At 48.6% G+C, this 26,643-nt stretch overlaps 1 protein-coding gene across 1 annotated transcript in view; it reads right to left on the bottom strand.

Moving 5' to 3' along the window:
- EEF2K (eukaryotic elongation factor 2 kinase) overlaps positions 1-26,643 on the bottom strand; it is a 93,112-nt gene that overhangs the window by 30,223 nt on the left and 36,246 nt on the right. The window contains 9 exon segments of the mRNA XM_003124551.6: positions 777-844; positions 2,150-2,351; positions 3,686-3,813; positions 4,321-4,453; positions 4,661-4,810; positions 8,819-8,990; positions 9,703-9,740; positions 10,628-10,688; positions 14,105-14,205. Of these exon segments, the coding sequence (XP_003124599.4) occupies positions 777-844; positions 2,150-2,351; positions 3,686-3,813; positions 4,321-4,453; positions 4,661-4,810; positions 8,819-8,990; positions 9,703-9,740; positions 10,628-10,688; positions 14,105-14,205 (1,053 nt within the window).

Genomic DNA, 26,643 nt, shown 5'->3' on the forward strand with positions numbered 1-26,643 from the left:
CCAATTCGACCCCTGGCCTGGGAGCTTCCATGGGCTGCAAGTGCGACCGTAAAAAGAAAAAAAAAAAATCCAATCAATTTTTAATTTGAGGAGTTCCCATTGTGGCTTAGTGGTAATGAACCTGACTAGTGTCCATGAGTACTCGGGCTCCATCTCTGGCCCCACTCGGTGGGTTAAGGATCTGGCCTGTAGGTTGAAAATGCAGCTCAGATCTGGTGTGGCTGTGGCTGTAGCATAGGTCAGCAACTGCAGCTCCGATTCGACCCCTAGCCTAGAAAGTTCCATGTGCTGTGTGTACAGCCCTAAAAAAAAAAAGAATTTTAATTTGACACTGTAATACATGTTTATCTGAATGCAAATATATCAGCTACAGCCTCTTACCACTGAGCAACGTAGAGGCTGCAGGAAACCTGTTCTGTGTATCTAACCTTCGAGCATCATAGCTGCCTGTGCTGTAACTTACCCATCGGAGACTCAGCATAGCTCCCTCTACCCACATGACAGGTATCCCCATGCATGGGGCCAAACCAAACCTGGGGCCGGGCCCAGCATTTATCAGAAGGTCATGCTGTTGCTGCTTCAGAGTCCCTCTGCTCTAACCACCTCTGGGAACTAGAATGGACCCAGCTCTTCCCAGAGCAAACGCTGGCCTAGGCAGGAGGATGGGATTCTCCTGCCTGTGCCTTCCTGCCCATGCCAGAGCAGACTGGGCTGCCCAGCTCCAAATCTGAGGACTCAGCCTCCATGCCCGGGGGGACAGAGTCCACCCCACTCACCCGGTGGTTGTCCAGATGGTCAGGGTCTCGAGGTGCCACGTTATCCAGGTCGCTGAACACAGGCCAATCTGGGCAGGGAGGAAACCGAGTAAGGTCCCAGCTCTGCCACTGGAATAGGTCACAAGACCCACCCACCGCCTCCCCATCTCCCAGCCTTCTTTATTTTAAATTTATAAAGAGGAGTTCCCATTGTGGCTCAGTGGGTTAAGAATCCAATGTTGTCTCTACGAGGATGCAGGTTCGATCCCTGGCCTCGCTCAGTGAGTTAAGGATCCGGCATTGCCGTGAACTGTGGTGTAGTTTGCAGATGCGGGCTGGATCCCGCGTTGCTGTGGCTGTGGTGTAGGCCTGCAGCTGTCGCTCCGATTCGACCCCTAGCCTGGGAATCTCCATATGCCACAGATGTGGCCGTACAAAGCAAAAAAAAAAAAAAAAAAAAAAAAAAAAAGCTGACACTAAAATCCTTTCCTGCCCCCCCCACCCAAGGCCTCCTCCAGCTAAATAATGGCCACAGTGTCCTGCTGGTTCTTCAGATCAAAATCCTGGAGTCGGCCTTGCCTCCCCTCTCCCCTCTCTTCTGCAGACCCCTGCTCATACCATGAGCAAACCTGGTCACTTTTACCTCCAGAAATAATGATTCCCCCCTTTCTCCTCTGACCCATTCATATGATGTTAATTGGTTTCTGAACACTGAACAACCTTCAGATTCCTGAAAAACCCTATTTGGCTGGGACAGCCTATTCTTCTAAGATACTAGTCTTTATTTGTTAATATTTTATTTAGAATTTTTGCCTTGTATATGTATAACTGAGGTAGGGATATGGTTTCCTTTTTTGCTGTTTTGTCAAATTTTGATATAAAAGTTTTTTGCTAATTTCAGAAGACACACTGAAAAAAATGTTACCCTATTTTCTACCACAGAGGTTGTTTCTGCAGCTTCTGGATGATGGAGTCTTGAAAGTTTATTAAAAGAACTCACCCGTAAAACCATCTAAACCATCAATCTTTTTGGTTGGTGCGTCTGATTTTCTTTTTCTTTTTGGTTTTTAGGGCTGCATCCTCAGCGCATGTAGATTCCCAGGCTAGGGGTCTAATCGGAGCTACAGCTGCCCGCCTGCACCACAGGCACAGCAACATGGGATCTGAGCCACGTCTGTGAGCTACACCACAGCTCATGGCAATGCCGGATCCTTAACCCACTGAGCGAAGGCAGGGATTGAACCCGCAACCTCATGGTTCGTAGTTGGATTCGTTTCCACTGAGCCACAATGGGAACCCTGCACGTGTCTGATTTTCTACCATCAGTTTAGTGCTGTTCTACCAGGCGTCCACCCCCTCCAACCACAATGACCAGGTACCAAACCATCACTCACGGAGGTGGTCCAGTTTCTGGCTGTGCGGCGTGGCTGAAGATGGCGAGGAAGGGAGAGAGTCGAAGGTCACATCACTCATGTTCTCGTCGCCAGAATTCTCTGAGAGGCGAAGGAGCAGGGGGGGCCGGCTCCCAGAGAGGGTCCTCACCCGGGGGCTCCCACACTTCTCCTCTGTCCCCCTCAAGATGGTCTTGGCTGATTGCTGGAGAATTAACAGGGACAGGCATGTCACTCAGGAGCAGAACAAGGGGCTCTTCCAGTTGCCTTTTGTTTCCCCCAAACCCAAGGCCCTGGAGTTCCCATCGTGGCTCAGTGGTTAACAATCTCGACTAGTATCCATGAGGGTATGGGTTCGATCCCTGGCCTTGCTCAGGAGGTTAAGAATCTGGCGTTGCTGTGAATGTGGTGTAGGTCACAGATGCGGCTCAGATCCCATGTTACTGTGGTTGTGGTGTAGGCCGGCAGCTGTAGCTCCGATTGGACCCCTGGCCTGGGAACCTCCATATGCGGCAAGTGTGGCCCTAAAAAGACAAAAAAAAAAAAAACCCAAGGCCCTTTCAGCCACAGCACCCATCTGTGCCTATTTAGGGACTGGCAGAAAAATCTAAAAATAATCAATGAGGAATTATTGACTATTTTTAATTATTTTAATTATTTTAAAATTATTGTTAATTTTTAGTCAATAATCCAGATTAAATAGTGATTATCTTTTTTTTTTTTTTTTTTTTGTCTTTTGTCCTTTGTTGTTGTTGCTATTTCTTGGGCCGCTCCCGCGGCATATGGAGGTTCCCAGGCTAGGGGTTGAATCGGAGCTGTAGCCACCGGCCTACGCCAGAGCCACAGCAACGCAGGATCCGAGCCACGTCTGCAACCTACACCACAGCTCACGGCAACGCCAGATCGTTAACCCACTGAGCAAGGGCAGGGACCGAACCCGCAACCTCATGGTTCCTAGTCAGATTCGTTAACCACTGCGCCACGACGGGAACTCCGTGATTATCTTTAATCAATAATCCAGAAGCCCTCTAAGAAGGGGCATCTGGAGCAGGAGCTCAGAGGGCCAGCACTCCCCAAAGTCCTGGCCACACTTCACAGCCCTGAGCTGGAAGATTTATGCTGTTATACATCCAGAATCCCCGGGTGGTCTTCGTCAGCATTGCCTTCTATCTGGTCCATGCAGTGGGGGTGGGGAGGGGGGCACATCCTGACACAGCAAAGGTGCCCAGAGAGCCAGGTCCAAGTCTAGTCCAGCCATGTGTCAACACACTACACAAACCAGTCACTATCTCTATACACCTGGTCCCCTCACTCTGGTCAGAAATGGGCCCCCATCAAGCAGATCCCAGCTCCTGTATTTGTGGGGACATTCAGGAGGACTGTGCACTGGATCGGGAGGGATACAGGACACAGATGGGACCAACATTCTTCAGGGAAGCATCGTAGGGCCTGGGCCACCTGCACACAGGAAGCGCAGGTGGCTGGTCCCAGCAGCAGAAGGGCCCTGCCAGCCCGAGCAGGCTCACACTGGGTACCCACCAGGAGCTTGGTGTTCTGATTCACTGCGTCCCTCTCTCTCGGGGAGAGGTCAAAGGGAGCGAGGCCCATACTCTTGCAAATCCGGTTGCAGGCATGAGAGTGGAAGAAGAGAGCCATCCCACGGACACCTGCGGACAGAACAGGGGGTCTGGAGATTGCTCGGCTTTGGGACAGGGGCAGGTGTCAAACACGCTGATTTTTTTTTTTTTGGTCTTTTTTTTTTGTCTTTTCTAGGGCCGCCCCTATGGCATATGGAGGTTCCCAGGCTAGGGGTCGAATCAGAGCTGTAGCTACCGGCCTATACCACAGCCACAGCAACGTGGGATCCGAGCTGCATCTGCGACCTGCACCACAGCTCACGGCAACGCTGGATCCTTCACCCACTGAGCGAGGCCAGGGATGGAACCCGCAACCTCATCGTTCCTAGTTGGATTCATTAACCACTGCACCACAACGGGAACTCCTCAAACACGCTGAATTGGCAGGGCCAAAGATCCTAGGATCTCATCTCCACCATCTGGGGAAGGCCCCTATATCACCTAGGCCGGCTATCTTGAGGGAACAAAGAGCTCGGAGATTTTTTGGGGGGTGGCGTGTGGTCTCCATGGACCGACCTGCTGGCTGTCCCGGCCTACCTAGGTTGCCATCTCCAAAGTCAGTGCCCCTCTCGGTGTGGATCTGCGGGTCGGTGTAGAGGTCGCCCACACCCTGGATGTCCACCACAATCAGCTGGTGGCCGGAACGCTCAAAGGTGAAGTGGCTGAAGGCCTGTGGGGTGACAGGAAGAAAAAGGTGACCACAAGAGGCCAGGCAGTGCAGATGCTGGCAGGCACCACTCTGAGGGGTTGTGACACCCCGGCTTTGCCCACACTGGGGGCCTTCCTCGGCAGGGAGGGGCTGTACAGAGGCGAAGACAAAGGAAGAAGCCCCGTTTAACCGCGCAGGGCCCTGAAGTCTGCCGAGATGCAGCCTCACCTGCGGCGTCAGGCGCACGTTGTCATCACGGACGAAGCCCGAGTTGGAGTTGTATTTGATGTATTTGCCCTCAATATAATGCTCCAGGTGGAAGAGGGGCCGGCCTGGTCTCTCCTTCAGCTCTATGACACACATCTGCATGATGTCCACCTGGGCAGAGGGGCACGTGGTCAGGGGGAAGGGCAGGGCCCAAGGGGTACCTTCCTCTGATGAGCGGCTGGAGCAGAGGGGTTGAGGGGAGCTAGCCCGCCTAGGCTCCACTCCTGGCTCCACGACGAACCAGAAACTGCTGAGGGTCCCCCTCACATCCATTCCCCTTTTCCTTTGAGAATGAAAACCCCAGCTACCGCCTGAATGTATCCTCCCAAATTTCCTATGTTGAAATCTCAACCCTCCAAGATGATGGTATTAAGAGGGAGGGCCTTTGGGAGGTGATCAGGTCACACGGGAGTGAGAGATTCGTGCTCTAACAAAAGAGGCCCCACAGGAGTTCCCCATTGGCCTAGTGGTTAAGGACTCCTCATCGTTGCTGCTGTGGCTCAGGTTCAGTCCCTGGCCCGGGAACGTTCACATACCGTGGGAACAGCCAAAAAAAAAAAAAAAAAAAAAAAAGAGAGAGAGAGAGACCTCCCCCCAGAGCCCCCTCATTCCATCCACCACATGAGAACACAGCAAGAAGGTTCTGGCTGTGAACACGGAAGAGGGCCATCTCCAGAACGCGACCATGCTGGCGCCTTTATCTCGGACTTGCCAGCCTCCAGCCCTAGGAGCAATACATTTCTGCTATTTATGAGTTACCCAGGACGGTCTGGGGCACTTTGTTACAGCAGCCCAAAGGGACTAAGACAATCCCCATCCCTGAGAATTAACAGGATGCACAGCCATTCCAGGAGGAATGACATTGCTTGGCTTCCCTTGCAGCTTGGTGTGGCCACGTGGTGAAACCCAGCCAATAGGAAAGGAGCAGCAGTGATGCTGCAACTTCAGCCTGCCCCCTCCTTGGCCTTCCTGAGGCCACAGGTCCAGGGCAGCTCCCAGGAGATGGAAGAGCAAAAGGCAGAAGGAACCAGGCCTCTGAGTGACCTAAGGAGGTGAAGCACCATTCCACCCTGAGCCCCCAAGCAGGACTGTTAAATGAGGGAGAAGGAAAGCATTTTGAGGTAACACACAACTATGGGTCAGTCTTGTAAGCAATGTAGCCTGTGCCTTATGCTAATACTGTGAATTTGGGCAAGTTATTTCACCAATCTATGCCTCAGTTTCCTGGAATAGGGATCTCAGATTTAGCATGAGAATGCAATCTGTTGGTGCAGGAGAGTCTGTCAGTGTTTGCTGTGGTCATTATTATCCGCCAACACAATTCTAAAGTGATAGATACCAGGAGTTCCTGTTGTGGTGCAGCAGAAACAAATCCGACTAGGAACCATCAGGTTGCAGGTTCAATCCCTGGCCTTGCTCCGTGGGTTAAGGATCTGGTGTTGCCGTGAGCTGTGGTGTAGGTGGCAGATGCGGCTCGGATCTGGCATTGTTGTGGCTGTGGTGTAGGTCGGCAGCTACAGCTCTAATTAGACCCCTAGCCTGGGAACCTCCATATGCTGCAGTTGTGGCCTTAGAAAGACAAAAAGACAAAAAAATAAAAAAATGTGATAGATACCAAAACCTAACAGTGGTTCTCCTTCTGCAAAGAGAAAGTACAAGGGAATTCAGACACTCCTTGCTAAATTTTGTACCAAGTGTAAGTTTCATTTTGCACTCAGAAGAAAACAAATGATAAGTCCTGAGTATGTCTGTAGGTTGGGTAGAGAAGACCTAAACTCTAACTTGTGATCTGTGACACCCGGTCACACCCATGGCACCCTGTCCCCAACGATTCCACCCACAACAGGAGCCAGGTCTGGATTTCCCCAGGAAATGACTATCCAGGGAACTGCAAGGCTGAGTCACCAGACAGGCAGACAACAGATGCAGAGGCCAAAGGGGCCTAGAGCTGAGAACCTCCCCAAATGGGGCCTCAGTTCTGAGAACCAACCAGAGCGGAAGGAGCAGCTGGTTCCCAGAGGGTTCCTGCCCCCACAGCTGGCTCTATCCCTACAAGGGCCACCTGCTTAACCAGAAGGCAAGCAGGTGAGGATCAGTGTCCGGGAAACAAGGAGACAGCCCGTTCCTTCTCAACCAACCACATGCCTCTCCCTTCATCGATTCAACCACGTTATTATTTATTAAGCACCCAGGCACTGGGATATAGTGAACAAGACAAGATAATGTCCCCACCCTTAGGGGAGCGATGCAACTGAAATATTAACTACAAGAATAAGACCCTCCAGACAGTGCTAATAACTCTAAAATACAGAAACCAGAACAAACAGAATGATGTGCTAGAAGACGCAGCAGTGGAAGGGCTACTTCATTTGGGACGGTCTGGCTCAGCCTCATTGAAGAAATGACATGAGCTGAGACCCGAACCCTGAGAAAGATGGAGGTGATCCAGCGATGCGAGGGCACAGCCAGTGCAAAGGCCCTGAGGCAGAAACAAGCTTAGGGAGGAAGGGAAAGGTGACCCAGCTGGAGTGTAGTAAATTACTAAGGAGGTTACTAGCCCCATGGGTGGGAATGTGGCTTCTTGTATCCATGCCAGGTGCACTTAATGAAGGGCCATGTAAACAGTAGGCACTCAATAAATTCTGTTGGTTGCCTGGAAGCATGGCTCTCCCCAGGCACTCAGGAGAAGGTGCTTATAGCTAGCAGGTACACAAACAGTTGCAAGAGCTGAGCTGTGAGTTTAGGCAGAGCAGACGCCTGGGGCATTACTTCCTTAAATAGCAACAGGAAATTCCTCTTGGCCTCAGGTGACCAACACTCTGGGCGCTAAAGTGAAGGAGCCAAGGGCAGGGGCTTGGGAAGCCTGGATTGGAGCCCTGGCTCCATCCCTGCCCATTCAGGCAAGACACTTAACCTCTTTGTGGCCTGGGTTCCCCAGAGGGCAGATAAGTTATCTGTTTCCCACTGCCTCTCCTGCTTTTTGGGGGAGCCACCAATCTCAGTCCCAGTGGTCTGGATGGAAGGACTCATACTTCTGGTTCTCCTGAGCACTGATGTTTAGCCTGGACCAATCTGCATATCCCCACCCCCTGGCCATCATGATTGGCTGAGGGTCTGCCCAATCTGCATATTCTCACCCCCTGGCCATCATGATTGGCTCAGTGGCCAGCATTTGCCCTAATCAGAGCTAATGAAACCCGGCTTTGAGACTGTCACTGGAACTTGTGGGAAAACAGAGGTCATTCCATCAATGTTGCTGAGAAACAGAAAGTGAGCCTGCAGCTACTGGGGCTGACATGTCACTGTCAATCAAAGAGCTGCCTGAGGAGTTCCCGTTGTGGCGAAGCGGATACAAATCCAACCAGTATCCATGAGGATGCAAGTTCAATCCCTGGCCTCGCTCAGTGGGTCGCAGACATAGCTCGGATCTGACATTGCTGTAACTCTGAGTAGACCCCTAGCCTGGAAACCTCCATGTGCAAGGGTGTGGCCCTAGAAAAGCAAAAACAAAAAACAAAAAACAAAAAAAAAAGTTGCCTGAGACTGATGCCAACACACATAAGAACACTGAAGGTAGAACCAGGGAAAGATTTCTAACAACCTGGGTTTGGTCCTAGATCTAGCCATGTCTGTAGCCAGTCTATCACTCTGTTACAGGAGACATTAAATTCCCTTTTGGGGGGATGAAACCTGTTTGAGTGGGTCTCTGTCCTTTGCAAACAAAAGTCTTGACAAATAACTGCCATTTGTAAATGGAAGAACAACATCCCAACCTCAAACAATCTCAGAGCTCTGCTTTTAGGAATAAACAAACTTGACCTATCAAGCTCAGTAACGACGGGTTTTTGTTTTTGTTTTTGTGTCTGGCGTACCCACGGCATGTGGAAGTCCTTGGGCCGGGGACTGAACCTGTGCCACAGCAGTGACCTGAGTCACTGCGGTGACAATGCTGGATCCTTAAGCTGCTGCATCACAAGGGAACTCCAAAGGATGGTTGTTATTAGCTGCTGCTAAGGCAGTGAAAAGGGAGCCTGTGACGGGCCCTGCCGTCGCCCTCATCTCCTGACACATCCCCAACTGCGCCTGTGTGGGAGGGGAGCAGGCAGAGGGGCCACGCACCTGCTTGGGAGGCTTGTGGCGATTATACTCCTCTCCCCAGAGCTTGGCCTCCATCTGTAGACGCACATCCTCAAAGTACACGTCCCTGTCCACGGACTCGATGTAGCGCTTTGCCACGTAGTTGGAAGCCCCCTTCCAGTGCTGGGTGTGCAGGAAGTTGGAGAGCTTCTTCCTGAGGGGAGAGGCATCAGGGGGAACTCTGGGGTTCACTGGGGACCGAGCCCTGGTCCTCAGGATGGGGAGACCCTTCCTGAGTTGGCTGGCTGGAGCCGGGAACGAAATGCAGGAGGTGGGAGAGGCTTCCCCACCCCAGGGCATCCTTCAAAGAGCTGGGAAGGGGGTTTAAGGGACAGACTCCCTGTTTGCCCCAAACCCATTCCCCACAGCCCAGCCTAATGTGTGGTCCAGGGGAAACCAGGGGGAGAGGAGCTGAGGCCACAAGAAGGGAAGTCACTATCTCTGTTTCTTGATCAGAAATGAGCCTTCCCACAGAAAAGAGACTCATGGACTTGGAGAACAGACTTGTGGTTGCCAAGGGGGAGGGGGAGGGAGTGGGATGGACTGGGAATCTGGGGTTCATAGAGGCAAACTATTGCCTTTGGAATGGATAAGCCATGAGATCCTGCTGTACAGCCCTGGGAACTATGTCTAGTCACTTATGATGAAGGCTGATGGAGGATAATGTGAAAAAAAAAGGGTATATATGTGTATGTGACTGGGTCTCTTTGCTGTTCAGCAGAAAACTGACAGAACACTGTAAGCCAGCTATAATGGAAAAAATAAAACTCATTAATAAAAAAAAAAAAGCAATGTCACAATGCCCCCCTTTGCAGGAGCCCGAGGGGATGTGGGCAGGACTCCGAGAGCCAGGCTGCATCACTTACGTTCTGAAGCACTCCCTCATTGCTCCCCGGCCGAAGGGCTGAAAGATATCACACAAGAGGGTTATCAGTCCCCACCCCCCACCCAGAAGCTACCCGGAGCCAGGAGAATTTTCCCCTGGGATGGCACCCACCGACATGGATGTCCTAGACCTCACGTCCACCTAAAATCCCTGGGCCCTCCCAGCTACAACCCAGCACCAAAACCTCATAGAACTTCCAGCCGGGAGGCTGCAGGATTGATGAAATCACCCTAAATCCCCAACCCAGCTGAGCGCAGATGAATCCTGGAGACGGGGGGAGACCTTGTGGGGGTGACAGGGTGGGGGTAGAACCAGGACATGTCAAAGGATGTTTTTTGCAGCCCCGTCTATAATAGAAAAAAAATGCAAAACCACCTCCATGTCCATCAACAGTAAAATGGGTGAATTAATTAGGTTAATTCAGTTGATGAACATGTGCAAACCTCACAGGCCAAATGAAGGCAAAAGAAGCCATACTTGGGACTTCCCGTTGTGGCTCAGTGGTTAACAAAGCTGACTAGCATCCATAAGGACGTGGGTTCGATCCCTGGCCTCACCCGTTCAGTGGGTTAAGCATCCAGCGTTGCCGTGAGCTATGGTGTAGGTCACAGACGTGGCTCAGATTTGGCATTGTGTGGCTGTGGTGTAGGCCAGCAGCTGTAGCTCTGGATTCAGCCCCTAGCCTGGGAAGCCCCATGTGCCCTGGGTATGGCCCTAAATTAAAAAGAAATTAATTAATTAGCTAAATTAAATGAACATACAATACTAAAAAGAACCCCCAAAGTTACAAACATAAAATAAAGTGGAAAATAAAGTGGGTGTGGAGGAGAGAGAGGGGGCACTGACGCTGGCTTGAGAGAAATCCCCACTCAGCCCTGACCCCCTGGGCTCAATGCTCTGCTCACCTGAGATGCCATCTTGATCAGGACTTCATCCTCCAGCCACTCCCCTGTGACGGCGTTGTACCTGCAGAGACCAGAACCCACCCCAGGGCGCAGTGTTTGCACCCTGGTCTTGCCACTCACTGGCTAAAGGCAAAAGACCTTTCTGGGCTCCCCGCTGCCCTCGGGATCAAGTCCACTCTCCACCCACAGGCCCAGCGGATCTCCAGGGTTGGGTCTCTGGACACTCTCCCCACCTCCCTCCCTTCCTCGAAGCACACTGGCCTCCTTCCTTTTCCTCAAAGGCAGCTGTTCCCTCTCCACCACGTCCCCCAGTGCCCACTGCTGGGTGGTGGGTGGGCTTGCTCCCTATCTGGCTCCCCAGTGGACTGTAACTCCGCAAAGGCCCTCAGGCCTGTCTTGATGACTGCAGGCCTGGTTCTAGGGATGCTTGATAAATACATGTTGGAAGAACAATTGAATAAACATCCCTATTGTAACTGGTCAACTTAATGAATGGGGTGTCCCGGGACAGGAGGTGGCAGCGCCCCTGGTCTTGTGTCCCAGGATGGGAGGTGGCAGCACCCTTGGTCTTGCCAGCATGAGGCCCAGCCCAGGTAGCTGGGCATGTTTCCTAAAGACTGTCCCTAAAGGCAGCGGTGGAGGAGGGTCCTGCCTCTGAGTCCAGCCAGCGAAGGGGCTGCTGGATACACACCCAAGGCAGAGAAGGATGGAGATGGTTCCAGAACATCTCTCCGTTCCCAGGAATCCACTTTCTCAGAGCAAATCTGCCCCTAGGCCTGGCTGAGCCTAGAACAGGTTTACCTAGTAGCCAGCTCCTCAGCACAGTAAGTCCCTAAATTCTAAAACTGCCCCCAGGGCCAAGGTGTTCTTAGCTCTAGCAGGTGCCTCCCTGGCTCACCCTCAGTAGGGACAGAACCTCCCAGCTCATGAGAACGGCCTTCTCAGAGCCTGAAACCTCTACCAGGAAAAACAAGCAGATGCCTGGGAGGTAACCTGCCTCAGGCCCCGGGGCGGGGGATGAGGAGGTTCGCCAGAGCCACACACCTGCTGGCAAGCAGCCCATGGCAAGTACTGTGCTCAATAAACAGTAACAATCAGGAGTTCCCGTTGTAGCTCAGTGGTTAACAAATCTGACGAGGAACCATGAGGTTGTGGGTTCGATCCCTGCCCTTGCTCAGCGGGTTAAGGATCCGGCATTGCCATGAGCTGTGGTGTGTGGTCGCAGACGCGGCTCGGATCTGGCATTGCTGTGGCCCTGGAGTAGGCCAGAGGCTACAGCTCTGATTCAACCCCTAGCCTGGGAACCTCCATATGCCGCAGGTGCAGCCCTAGAAAAGGCAAAAATAATAATAATAATAACAATCATTATTATTATTACTACATAGAGGCCAAGGTAAAGGACAGTCTTCCTTCACTTCCAAACAGCCAGAAAGCTGAGAGGCACCCAGAAGCTGGGGGAGGGTGGGCACATGTGACAGTGGAAGGATCTTAATTGTCCTTCACAACCACAAATGCCATAAAGGCCACAGTTGCTCCAAGTTCACTGAGCAGTCACTGTGTGCTGGGTGCTTACACGGAACTCTTCAATCAACCTTCCCTCAGCCCTATGAGATCCATACACATATTGTGCCCACTTTCCAGATGGGGAAGCTGAGGTTCCGAGACATGAAATAACCTTCTTGAGAGTCATGATTCAAACCTAGGTCAGTTTCAACCAGACCTTTGCTCTTCTTTTTTTTTTTTTGCTTTTTAGGGCTGTACCCCAGGCAAATGGAGGTTCCCAGGCTAGGAGTCGAATCGGAGCTGTAGTTGCCGGCCTGCACCACAGCCACAGTGATGCAGGATCTGAGCCGCATCTGTGACCTACACCACAGCTCATGGCAACGTCGGATCCTTCACCCACTGAGCAAGGCCAGGGATCGAACCTGCGTCCTCATGGATGTTAGGTTCACTTATGCTGAGCCACGATGGGAACTCCCAGACCTTTGCTCTTAACCAGCCTGGGTACAACCCACATGAAATCTGTCCCAATAAAGAACGGATTTGCAGCAGAGCTGCAGGAATGGAGGAAAAAAACCTCCAACTGAGAAATCCCTGGAGCTTCTGGCCATCAATGCCTGACCTCCTCCGCCAGCAGCCAGGGCAGGTGAGGTGAGCCACTTACGTTAGGAAATAAACACAGTCTGGCCGGGTCCCTGAGCCTTGTGGAATTCCAGAACACATCGGGCCAGCCCAACCTGTGGGTCCTGATCTTCCAGAGGCCTCCCTGGAAGTCACATGTCACCAACCAGCCACCACGCTGCTCTTCTAGGCAGGAAGGATCAGGGCCCACACCTGGGCCCCCCACAATGCTGACTTCAGCTGCCGGCACAGACCCCAGAGCCTCCGCAATGGGGAGGGGGGTCCACACCAGGCTCTAAGCCACCTCCTTACAGGGCGGGAGGATGGACACGATGCAGAACGAGGGAGAGGCCTCCACTGTTTCTGCCTGCTTAGCATCTGCTCCTTCTTTTTCTGGTAACAATGCCCCAATTTTCCTCTGGGGAAGCTCCATTCTCAGAACCTATGGATGGGGTGAAGTGGATCCCCCAGCACTTTCTGGCTGATGGTATGTGATCTAGACCTGGCCGATTAGGGCACAGTTTCTGGAACAATCAATGACTGCTTTAGGGATGGGCATAAAACCAAAACCAGGACAATGAGATTCTTTTTTTTTTTTTTTTTTGTCTTTTGTCTTTTTAGGGCTGCATCTGCGGCCTATGGAGGTTCCCAGGCTAGGGGTCCAATCAGAGCTGTAGCCGCCAGCCTACGCCACAGCCACAGCAATGCAGGATCCGAGCCACACCGGCCACCTACACCACAGCTACACCACAGCAACGCCACATTCACATTCTGTCCTGAGCGAGGACAGGGATCGAACCCGCAACCTCATGGTTCCTAGTTGAATTTGTTTCCACTGCGCCCCGACAGAAGGGATCTCCTGCCTTTTCAAATGAGAAACCTAGACCCTCCTAGCTCCATTTTGTGAAGCTTCTTGGGCCCAAGGTGTTGAAAAACTGGTCTGCTCTCTTTCTTCTTGATGACAATTGGGGAAGTCACGTGTTGAGATGATGGAGCCACAAGCTGAAAGTAGTTTGGATGCCCAAGTTGCCTTCAAGAGTTACTGAACTCTTACCCAACTTCACATGAGCAAGAAATACACCTCTGTGGCCTTCAGCCCCCTGGGTATTTGTTACTGCATCATAGTTTAGCCTCACCTGTCAAATCCACACCTTACAGGACCCCTCTAAGGAGTAAATGAGATAATGCACAGTACCTTAGCTTGCATGAATACTCAAATACTGGCTGTTATTATTAGTATTATTTTGTTCCTTTTTTCCTTGATCCCCAAGGGGACAGAAGCCTCACTGGTTATAAGCAGAAACAGGACCCCTTGAGAACTGGGATCATTACAGCGCCTGCAGGCAAGGAGCTGACCTGTGACGCGTGGCACATTCTGTGGCAATGTCCTCCAGGTGGAACTCGGCCCAGGGGTCAGGCATGTGCTTGGCCTTCTCGATGGCATGCTTCCAGGCTTCCTGCAGAAGCAAAGGGGAGGGTTAGGTCCAGACCAGGGGCTTTTGGGACAGTGCAGGCCAGCCCTGTGATTCCCCAGGCGTCTCCAGCCTCTGGGGAGGCAGAGAACATCCGTCATCCCTTTAGGAACACAGTTCTCACAAGACCTCCTATGGGAACAGCTCATATGAGCACAGCCTTCCCTTGTGCCAGGGATTGAACCCGCATCCTCATGGATACCAGTCAGGTTCATTACCACTGAGCCACAACGGGAACTCCTTAACAATGGCATAATTGACCATAACTGTTCCTCCAGTGCACTGAGACAGGGCAGTGAAAACAAGGGTTGTTATTAGTAGATGTGCACATGTTCACATACCCATGCGCACCCCAAACACTTTGCCAAGGAGACTTGCTTCCCTGTGTTTGGGTTCTCAGAGGACCATGGCACCAGTCAAAATCAGGAGAACTTATTTTTTTGGTGGTTGGGTGAAACCCATTTGAAGATACCAAAATGCTGAAGCTTAGCATGGAGAGAGTATAGGATTCTCTTAGGATGGGATTTTAAGGCAATGTAATAGTTTCTGAATCAGACCCATGGAAGGCTTGACACAGGAGGTCAACAGGGCAGATCTGCAAAGTGTATCCTCCTCACCATGTCCTGGGTATAGAGTGTGTGCTCTGTGAAGACTTGTAAATGAAGACTTCAAAGCTGGAAAAAGTAGTCAAGGCTGCTCTCCCTCACCCCGAGGGCAGGATGAAAGTGGAACCAGGATGCTATTGTTTTTGGCCTTTGTTTTATTTTCTCTAAAATGGGGTTATTGCTCTAATCTTGAGGATTGCATGGAATAATAACTGTGAATTTTTTTCCTTTATTAAGAGGATTACAGATATTAAAAATAATTTTTATTAATAGTTAGATATGTATTTAAATGTTTCAAGTCACTAAGAGTAAGAGTGGAATGCTTTAAAAGGAGAAGTTTTCATTCCAGAGAGATATATATTTGTTTAAAATACAAGTGAACTAGCCTGGAAACATCCATATGCTGTAGGTGTGGCCCTAAAAAGCAAAAAAATCAAGAAAATTTAAAATAAAATAAAATACAAGTGACTCATAGCTCACCCAGGTCATTTAACTGTGGTTTAAAGAGGACAGAGGTGGGAGAGTTCTTAGGGTCACCGTCCAGGCGGGTTTGCCCAGGACTGAGAGGTTTCCCAGGAGGCAGGCAACCTCATGTTTTCCAGTCCGATTCGTTTCCGCTGCGCCATGACGGGAACTCTAAGAAAGTGCTCCAGTTCTAAACTCGGTTAGTTATGAGCAGATTCCCATGAAATGTTCTAAGGTCCCAGAGATGCAGGACAGTTGCTGGTGCAGATCTGCTCTAAGCACCCTTGCCCTCCACCCACTCGATGCCTGTGGTGCCCTCCATCGCTGTGGTGCCCACAACATCCCCCAAAATTCCAAACCCTACTGAAAACAAGGCTTCTGGGGTGCTAATCAGAAAGATGACCAAGGCCTGTTCGGAAGAGAACATGTTGATTCTCAACAGGATCATGGTATGAGCCCATTTTTTGCTTTAAAAAGCTTATTTTGGAGATCCTGCTGTGGCTCAGCAGTAACGAACATGACTGGTATCCATGAGGACGCAGGTTCGATCCCTGGCCTCGCTCAGTGGGTTAAGGATCTGGCTTTGTCATGAGCTGTGGTGTAGGTCGCAGACACGGCTCTGATCCCGAATTGCTGTGGCTGTGATGTAGGCCGGCAGCTGTGGCTCTGATTCGACCTCTAGCCTGGGAACTTACATATGCTGTGAGTGCTGCCCTAAAAAGCAAAAGAAAAAAAAAAAAAGAAAAAAGAAAAGAAAATACTTGGGAAATACAGATGACAAAGAAAATTCAAATCCACCACACGCTCTCCACCCAATGTAACCATCGTCAATGCTTTGGACTAGTTCTTCTCCAGATCCTTTATGTGCCTTTTTAAATAAAATTGGAATCACACTGAAGATATAATTTACAGCCCTTCGGGAGAGTGGGTCAATGAGACTTGGTTCTTTACTTAGCCATCTTGATTTTTTTTTTCTCCTGATTCCAAAAGTCTGCTCTGTTTATTATTATTATTATTATTGTTTTTTAGGGCTGTAGCCATGGCATATGGAAGTTCCCAGGCTAGGGGTCAAAACAGAGCTGTAGCCGCCAGCCTACACCACAGCCACAGCAATGCAGGATCCAAGCCACATCTTCGACCTACACCACAGCTCACGGCAACACCAGATCCTTAACCCACTGAGCGAGGCCAGGGATCAAACCTGCGTCCTCATGGATGCTAGTCAGACTCATTAATCGCTGAGCCACAACCGGAACTCCTGGTCTGCTTATTATCATAACACAAGCAGGAGTTCTGTGGCACAGTGTGTTAAAGATCCAACACTGTCACTGCAGTGGCTTGGGTCGCTGCTGTGGCAGGTTCAGTCTCTGGCCTGGGAACTTCCACATTTTGTGGGCGTGGCCAAAAAAAAAAAAAAGTACAAGTCCTACAGAATTTTTTCTTTTTTATCTTTTTGCCTTTTCTAGGGCCTCTCCCGCGGCATATGGAGGTTCCCAGGCTAGGGGTCTAATCAGAGCCACAACACAATCAGAGCCACAAAATTTGCAGAATACCTCTGTCAGCTGTCAGCTGTGGTTTGAGAAGAAAAGGGGTTAGAAAAGGACTTCTGCTTTCTAACTCAAAATTCTGGGAGTTCCTGTTGTGGCGCAGTGGTTAACGAACCCGACTAGCATCCATGAGGATGTGGGTTCGATCCCTGGCCTTGCTCAGTGGGTTAAGGATCCGGCGTTGCCATGAACTGTGGTGTAGGCAGCAGACACGGCTTGGATCTGGCGTGGCCGGGGCTGTGGTGTAGGCTGGCAGCTACAGCTCCAATTTGATCCCTAGCCTGAGAACCTCCATCTGCCTCTGTTGCGGCCCTAAAAAGGCAAAAATAAATAAATAAATAAATAAATGTAATTCTATATACCAGCAATAAAGTTAGAAAATGCATTTTAAAAGGACAGAAAGGAAAAAAAAGAAAGGAGTGTAACAATTAAAAAAAAGACTCTGAGCTTGCCACTGATTTTTTTCCCTGTTATAAATTACCTGAAGCAGACATGTTTACAACGAAAACTGTCTCTGGATTTCTGTACTTTACAATATTATATAACTATCGTCATCATTATTATTTGGCCACAGTGTGCAGCAGCTTGATGTAGGATCTCGGTTCCCAGACCAGGGACTGAATCTGAGCAGCAGTGGTGAATGTGCCTCGTCCGAACCACTAGAACCACCAGGGACCTCCCTGCACTTCTGTATTTCAAAAAAATGCCACAGTCCCATCCTGTATTCCAGCTGCCATGAATGGCAGGGACAGCCTTCTTGTCAAGGAGCTCACAGCGTCTGTACGCGTTCTCTGCTTTCTAAATGTACCTCTTTAACTGGTGACTAATTCACTCCCTGAGCCATCAAAGACAAGGCCCCCCATTCAAAGAAGATTAATCAACAGAAGTTATCTCCTGGCTGGATGGTGGAGCACCAACCAAAAAAAAAAAAAAAAGCAGTCAAGGAAAAAAGCATTTCAAAATTAGAAAGCATGTTGTTGTTTTCTTTTCTTTCTTTTTTTTTTTTTTTGTCTTTTTGCCATTTCTTGGGCCGCTCCCGTGGCATATGGAGGTTCCCAGGCTAGGGGTCCAATCGGAGCTGTAGCCACTGGCCTACACCAGAGCAGGATCCGAGCCGCGTCTGCAACCTACACCACAGCTCACGGCAACGCCGGATCCTTAACCCACTGAGCAAGGCCAGGGATCGAACCCGCAACCTCATGGTTCTTAGTCGGATTTGTTAACCACTGAACCACGATGGGAACTCCCTCTTTTTTTTTTTTAGGGCTGCCGCTGCAGCATATGGAGATTCCCAGGCTACAGGTCAAATCAGAGCTATAGCTACCCGCCTATACCACAGTCACAGCAACTTGGGATCTAAGCCACATCTTCGACCTACACCACAGGTCATAGCATCGCCAGATCCTTAACCCACTGAGCAAGGCCAGAGATTGAACCTGCGTCCTCATGGATATTAGTCAGATTCGTTTCCGCTGAGCCACAACAGGAACTCCTAGAGGGCGTGTTATTTCACAGACTCCAATTTACCTTTTTTCCCCCGAACCCAGGGAAGAATCAAGTCTTATTGGCAACAGGGGGGGTTAATACAACAGACTTAAGGAAAAAAAAAAAAAGTGATAGAGGAGTTCCTGTTATAGCTCTGCAGGTTAAAGAGCTGATGTTGTGGAGTTCCCGTCGTGGCGCAGTGGTTAACGAATCCGACTAGGAACCATGAGGTTGCGGGTTCGGTCCCTGCCCTTGCTCAGTGGGTTAACGATCCGGCGTTGCCGTGAGCTGTGGTGTAGGTTGCAGACGCGGCTCGGATCCCGCGTTGCTGTGGCTCTGGCGTAGGCCGGAGGCTACAGCTCCGATTAGACCCCTAGCCTGGGAACCTCCATATGCTGCAGGAGCGGCCCAAGAAATAGCAAAAAAAAAAAAAAAAAAAGAGCTGACGTTGTCTCTGGGAGGATGCAGGTTTGACCCCTGGCCTCGCTCAGTGGGGTAAAGATCCAATGTTGCCGCAGGCTGTGGTGTAGGTCACAGATGTGTCTCGGATCCAGTGCTGCCATGGCCGTGGTGTATTCTGGCAGCAGCACGATTCAACCCCTGGCCCAGGTGCAGGGTTAAAAAGAAAAAAAATACATAAATAATAAAAATTAAAAAATACATGGAGTTCCCGGCATGGCTCAGGGGTTAACAAATCTGACCAGCAACCATGACGACGCAGGTTCGATCCCTGGCCGTGCTCAATGGGTTAAGGATCTGGCATTGCCATGAGCTGTGGTGTAGGTCACAGACACGGCTCGGATCCCACGCTGCTGTGGCTCTGGCACAGGCCGGCGGCTGCAGCTCTGATTCAACTCTTAGCCTGGGAACCTCCCTATGCTGCAGGTGCAGCCCTAAAAAGCAAAAAAAAATTAAAAACCAGAATATGAAAAGTCCTGTACTCAGTTCCTTCAAGTCTAGTTCCGGCCCACTGCCAACCAACTGTGGGAACCTCTATGTCCTCGTTTGCAAAAGCCAGTGAAGAATGTTTTGACGACCAGGGGTCACCTGCTTTCCTGTCCCCATCCCTGGGGTAGACAGGCTCCCACTAGAAAGAGTCACTGGGCCCGCCGTGTTCATTACAGGTGAGCATCCCTGGCTGAGCTGTTTAACTGGAACTCTTTTACGCATCAGGTTAGGAAAGCCGAGGGATTCTGGAGAGCTCTCAGACTCTCAGACTCTCAGACACTGTGAGGAGAGTGGAGGCAAGTACTGCCACCTTGGAAGACCCTGCTTATGAACCTTCTTTTCTTTTCTTTTTCCTGCAGCATATGGAAGTTCCCAGGCTAGGGGTTGAATTGGAGCTGTAGTTGCCGGCCTACACCACAGCCACAGCAACTGGGGATCTGAGTAGCATCTGCGACCTACACCACAGCTCCCGGCAATGCCTGATCCTTAACCCCGCTGAGTGAGGCCAGGGATGGAACCCGCATCCTCATGGATCCTAGCTGGGTTCGTTACTGCTTCTTCTCTTCACTGACTTCTGGCCCAGTCATTCCGATGACCTACCCAGGTGTGCCCAGGTGAGCCAGCCCAAAGACGGTCGGTATATGCTGTGTAACAGGCAAGCATTGAGAATGACCTGCCCATCAAAGGCGGATGATTATGTATACCAGGCATATTCATATGCAGCTGTTAGAGGAAGATGGTGGAGTTCCCTGGTGGCCTAGCAGGCAAGGATTGTCACGGCTATGCTGTGGGTTCAAACCCTGGCCTGGGAACTTCCACATGGTGTGGGCAGGGCCAAAAAAAAAAAAAAAGAGGAAGGTGCTAACTAATATGGGCACTCTCTAAGACTTATTGTCTGGGGGTGGGAAAGCCAGGTGCTGAATAATGCAAACAGTATGACACCATTTACCAATGGAGGAAACCCACAAATCAATACTATGGATTTCTTTCTTTTCTTTTTTTTTTTTTAAGGGGCATATCTGCGATATATGGAGGTTCCCAGGCTAGAAGTTGAATAGGAGCTATAGCTGCTGACCTGCAGCACAGCCACAATAATGCCACAACCGAGCCATGTCTGCAACCTCCACCATAGCTCATGGCAACGCTGGATTTCGAACCCACTGAGTGAGGCCAGGAATCAAACCCACATCTTCATGGATATTAATGGATTTGTTAACTGCTGAGCCATGACAGGAACTCCAGTACTATGGATTTCTAAGACTATGTGTCTACAGATATATGCATAAATATATATTTATATATAAATGCATTTTAAAAGGCTAAAAATTATACAGCACAGGAAATAATAGTATTTTTCTCACAACTTTAATGCGGTGTAATCTATAAAAATACTGAATTATTATGTTGTACACCTGAAACTAATATAATATTGTGAATCAAGTATACTTCAATAAAAATTTAAAAATAAAAATAACAGGAGTTCCCGTCGTGACTCAGTGGTTGACAAATCCGACTAGGAACCATGACGTTGCAGGTTTGATCCCTGGCCTTGCTCAGTGGGTTAAGGATCCGGTGTTGCTGTGAGCTGTGGTGTAGGTTGCAGACTCAACTCGGATCTCACATTGCTGTGGCTCTGGTGTAGGCCGGCAGCTACAGCTCCGATTGGACCCCTAGCCTGGGAACCTCCATATGCCTCGGAAGCGACCCAAGAAATGGCGGTAAGACAAAAAAAATAAATAAACAAAATTAAAAAAAAAAACAAACAGTTCCCTTGTGGGGCAGTAAGTTAAGGGATCTGGAGTGGTCACTGCTGTGGCTTGGGTAGCTGCTGTGGTATGGGTTCTATCCCTGGCCCAGGAATTTCTGCCTGTTGCTCATGCGGCCAAATAAATAAGTAAATAAATAGGAGTTCTCGTTGTGGCTCAGCGGGTTATGAATCTGACTAATATCCATGAGGATGTGGGTTCAATCCCTGGCCTCCCTCAATGGGGTTAGGGATCTGGAGTTGCCATGAGCTGTGGTGTAGGTGGTAGACATGGCTTGGATCCAGAGTCACTGTGGCTGTGGTGTAGACCGGCAGCTGCAGCTCCGACTAGACCCCTAGCCTGGGAACTTCCATATGTTGCAGGTGCATCCCTAAAAAGCAAAAATACATACATACATACATAAGGTCTGAAAAGTAATTTACACCAAACTGACACAATGGTTATCTCTGGGAACAGAAGACAGGAGGGGTAGCAAGGTGACTTCAGCTCCATCTACACTGCGTGCATTTTTTTCACTCTGAGAATGTCTTCAGGCATTGAACACGTAAGTCAAAGGTAATAAACAAAGATCACTGGGTTAGATGGCCTTACAGCCTCACCAGCTCTAACATCCTCTAGTTCTAAAGATCCTAAAACTCAATTGCAAGCACTAATTACTCTTACATAAAACAGGGGGCTCAGGGGGCTTCATAAAGAGGAAAACCTAATCCTGAAATGGGAACAGAAAAGCTTTGGTTCCTCAAAGCCTGACAGTGGGAATAAAAATAAATAAATAAAAGGTTAATAATAAAAATAAATTTTCTGGGAAATGCCAAGAGCGAGACTGCATGTGTGGGTAATGAGTTTGCAATCTCTTTGGCCCATATCATGTTATCAGCTACTGCTGCCATTTTTAATGTCACTATTCTTTTTAAAAAAATTTTAGTGGCGGGTGTTCCCTTTGCGGCTTAGCAGTTAACAAACCCGACTAAGATCCATGAGGATGTGGGTTCGATCCCTGGCCTCGCTCAGTGGGTTAAGGATCTGGAGTTGCCGTGAGCTGTGGTGGAAGTCTCAGACAGGCTCGGATCCCACATTGCTGTGGCGGCGGCATAGGCTGGCAGCTATAGCTCCAATTCAACCCTTAGCTTGGGAACTTCCATACACTGCAGGTGCAGCTCTAAAAAAAAGCAAAAATAAAATAAGATAAAATAAAATGTATTGGAGTATAGTTGATTTATAATGTTGTATTAGTTTCAAGCGTACAGCAAAGTGAATCAGTTCTATTGAGACATATACCTACTCTTTTTTCCCTTATAGGTTAATTTATAGAACACGAGTAGATCTCCCTGTGCTATAGAGTAGGTCCTTGATAGTTATCTATTTTATGTCTGGTAGTGTGTATCTGTTAATTCCATCCTTCCAACTTATCCCTTCCCACCACAGTGTCCCCTTTGGTTATCATAAGTTTGATTTTGGAATCTGTGTGTTTCTGTTTTACAAATAAGTTATTTTGCATCATTCTTTATTATATTCCACATATAAGTGATATTATATGATATTTGTCTTCCCTGATATGATTTCCTTCATTTAGCATGCTAATCTCTAGGTCCATCCACGTTGCTACAAATGGCATTATTTCATTCTTTTTTAAGGCTGAGTAATATTCCATTTTATATAAGTATCACATCTTCTTTACCCAGTCCTCTGTTGATGGACGTTTAGGCTGCTTCCACAGCTTGGCTATTGTAAATAGTGCTGCAATGAACACTGGGGTGCACGTATCTTTCTGAATTAAGGTTTTCTCTGGACATATGCCCAGGAGTGGGATTGCTGGATCATATGGTAGTTCTACATGGAGATTTTTAAGAAACTTCCCTACTATTCTCCAAAGGGGTGACACCAATCTACATTCCCACCAAACGTGTAGGAGGGTTTCCTTTTCTCCACACCCTCTCCAGCATTTATTTATTTATTTGCTTTTAAGAGCCACACCCGTGGCCCATGGAGGTTCCCAGGCTAGGGGTCGAATCAGAGCTGCAGCTGCTGGCCTACGCCACAGCCACGGCAATGTGGGATCTGAGCACTATCTGCAACCTACACCACAGCTCATGGCAATGCCAGATCCTTAACCCACTGAGCGAGGCCAGGGATCAAACCTGCATCCTCATGGATGCCAGTCAGATTGGTTAGCCACTGAGCCATGATGGGAACGCCCTCTCCAGCATTTACTGTTTGTAGACTTTTTGATGACGGCCATTCTGACTGGGGAGAGGTGATACCTCATTGCAGTTTTGATTTGTATTTCTCTAATAATTAGTGATGTTGAGCACATTTTCATGTGCTTTTTCGACATCTGTCTGTCTTCTGAAAAGACAAGAGTACAAATGCAGAACACTGAGAATGCATTTAAAATTAAGAGGTCAGCAACAGAAAACAATCCTTATGTATATAGACGGCTATATCAAAATGTAATGGGAATCACAAACCAAAAAACAACAATAGATACACACATAAAAAAGAAAAAGCAAACCAAATACTATACTAAAGATAGGCATCAAGTCATAAGAGAAGAGAACAGAAGAGGAAGGGAAGAAAAAAGAGCTAAAATAACAAACCCAAAACAATCAAGAAAAGGGCAATAAGTACATACATGTCAATACTGTACAAAAAGTACATACATATCAATACATGACATACTTATACTGTGTGCATTTACACTGAATGTAAATGGATTAAATGTTCTAACCAAAAGACACAGACTGGGAGTTCTCTTGTGGTGCCGTGGGTTAAGGATCTGGCACTGTCACTGCAGCAGCCTGGGTCACTGCTGTGGTGCAGGTTTGATCCCTGACTCAGGAACCTCCACCTGCCACAGCCAAAAAAATAATAGATTTTTAAAAAGAGTTTAAAACTTTTAAAATTCAGCTGAATGGATACAAAAGCAAGACTCATATGTATACTGTCTGCAAGAAAAGCACTTCAGACCTAGGGACTCACAGTGACTGAAAGTTAAGGGATAGAAGAAGGTATTCCATGCAAATGGAAAGCAAAAGAAAGCTGGAGTTCCCGTTGTGGCTCAGTGGTTAACGAATCTGACTAGGAACATGGGGTTGCGGGTTTGATCCCTGGCCTTGCTCAGTGGGTTAAGGATCTGGCATTGCCATGAGCTGTAGTGTAGGTCGCAGACGCGGCTTGGATCCCATGTTGCTGTGGCTCTGGCATAGGCTGGTGGCTACAGCTCTGATTAGACCCCTTGCTTGGGAACCTCCATATGCCACGGGAGTGGCCTAAGAAATGGCAAACACACACACACACACACACACACACACACACACACACACTCACACAAAGAAATCAAAAGAAAGCTGAAGTATCAATACTCACATCAGACAAAATGACTTTAAAATAAAGATGGTCACAAGGTACAAAGCAGAACCCTACATAATGATCAAAGGATCAGTCTAAGAAGAAGATATAACAGGAGTCCCCCGTTGTGGCTCAGGGGTAGCAAACCTGACTAGCATCCATGAGGATGTGGGTTCAATCCCTGGCCTCATTCAGTGGGTTAAAGGACCTGGAGTTGCTGTGAGATGTGGTGTAGGCCCGCAGCTACAGCTCTGATTCTACCCTTAGCCTGGGAACTTCCATATGCCACAGATGCAGCTCTAAAAAGAAAAAATAGATAAAACACATAAATAAATACATAAAAGAAGAAGATATAACAAATGTAAATATACATGCACTCAACTTAGGATCACCGCAAATAAGGCAAATGCTAACGGCCATAACCACAACAGTGACGCAGTAACAGTAGGGGATTTTAACACCTCACCTACACACAAGGACAGACCATCCAGACAGAAAATCAATAAGAAAACACAGGCCCTAAATGACACACTAGACCCAACAAATTTAATTGATATCTATGGAAAATTCCATCTGAAAGCAGCAAAATATTCATACTTTTCAAGTGCACACGGAACCTTCTCCAAGACAGATCACATCTTGGGCCAAATCAAGCCTCGGTAAATTTAAGAAAACTGAAATTATATCTACCGTCTTTTCCAAACACAACATTATGAGAGTAGAAATCAACTACAAGAAAAAAACAGAAGGATTTCCCTGGTGGCTCAGCAGGTCAAGGACCTGGTGGTGTCACTACTGTAGCTCTGGTTACTGCTGTTCAATCCCTGGCTGGGAAATTTCTAAATGCTATGGGCGTAGCCACAAACAAACAAACAAACAAATAAAAACCCCAAAGCAGCAAACACAAACCTGTGGAGGCTACATAATATGTTACTAAACAACCAATGGATCACTGAAGAAATTAAAGAGGAAACTGAAAATACCTAGAGACAAATGACATTGAAAATACCATGATCCGAAACCTATGAGATGAAGCAAAAGCAGTTCTAAGAGGGAAGTTTATAGCAATACAACCTTATATCAGGAAATAAGAAAGTATACCATTATTCTTTTTTTTTTTTTTTTTTTGTCTTTTGTCCTTTTAGGGCCACACCTGCAGCATATGGAGGTTCCCAGGCTAGAGGTCTAATTGGAGATATTGCTGTCGGCCTACACCACAGCCACAGCAGTGCCAGATCCAAGCCGCATCTGTGATCTACACCATAGCTCATAGCAACACCAGATCCCCAACCCACTGAGTGAGGCCAGGGATCAAACCTGCAACTTCATGATTCCTAGTCAGGTTTGTTACTGCTGCACCACAGTGGGAACTCCCCACTATTCTTATTCTCAAAAGGGCCTCCAGATCTTACATGAGGAAGCATCCAGTAGCTCCCTGAAGCTTCCTTCTTCTTCCTCCTCCTTTTTTTTTTTTTTTTTTTTTGCTTTTTAGGGCCAAACCCACGGAATATGGATGTTCCCAGGGTAGAGGTCGAATTGGAGCTGCAGCTGCTGGCCTACACCACAGCCACAGCAGCAAAGCAGGATCTGAGCCGTGACTTTGGCCTACACCACAGCTCATGGCAACATCGGATCCCTGACCCACTGAGTGAAGCCAGGGATTGAACCCACATCCTCATGGGTACTAGTAAGATTCATTTCCACGGCGCCATGACGGGAACTCCCTGAAGCTTCCTTCTTGAAACAGGAACTGTTACCTTCATTAAGCGGATGTTATAAAATACGTTTTTTCCCATCATCACATCTATGGACTTTAAGAACTACAGCCCCAAGTCAGCTCTACTTGCTCCTCCTGACTGGCCATAAAGGGTTTAAACCAAGGACAAATAAGACAAGTGGGAAGAAGGGTGGATGCACAGTCACTCTCTGGAATGGGAAGAGGCTGACAGTGCTATACAGATGCCCCTCTCTGGGTCACAGGCATTTAGAGGTTCATGCAATTTCCCTGGAAACCAGCACCAAAAACCTGAAAGCTGCCTAAGGATCCCACAAGAGGAAATAACTTGAAGAAACAGCAGCATATCCATACAATGGGCTGCCATGGGGCCATTAACAGAATGACACATTAGAGCCGTATTTACTTATGGGCAAAGCTGTGCACCATTTCTCATTTGCCGAGGAAAAACGGCTTATTAGTGAGTAGATACAGCATAATCCTGTAATGACAAAGAAAAGGCCCCAGGTTCCCGTCGTAGCTCA

The sequence above is a fragment of the Sus scrofa genome, chromosome 3 (assembly GCF_000003025.6).
Source record: "Sus scrofa isolate TJ Tabasco breed Duroc chromosome 3, Sscrofa11.1, whole genome shotgun sequence".
Taxonomy (NCBI): domain Eukaryota; kingdom Metazoa; phylum Chordata; class Mammalia; order Artiodactyla; family Suidae; genus Sus; species Sus scrofa.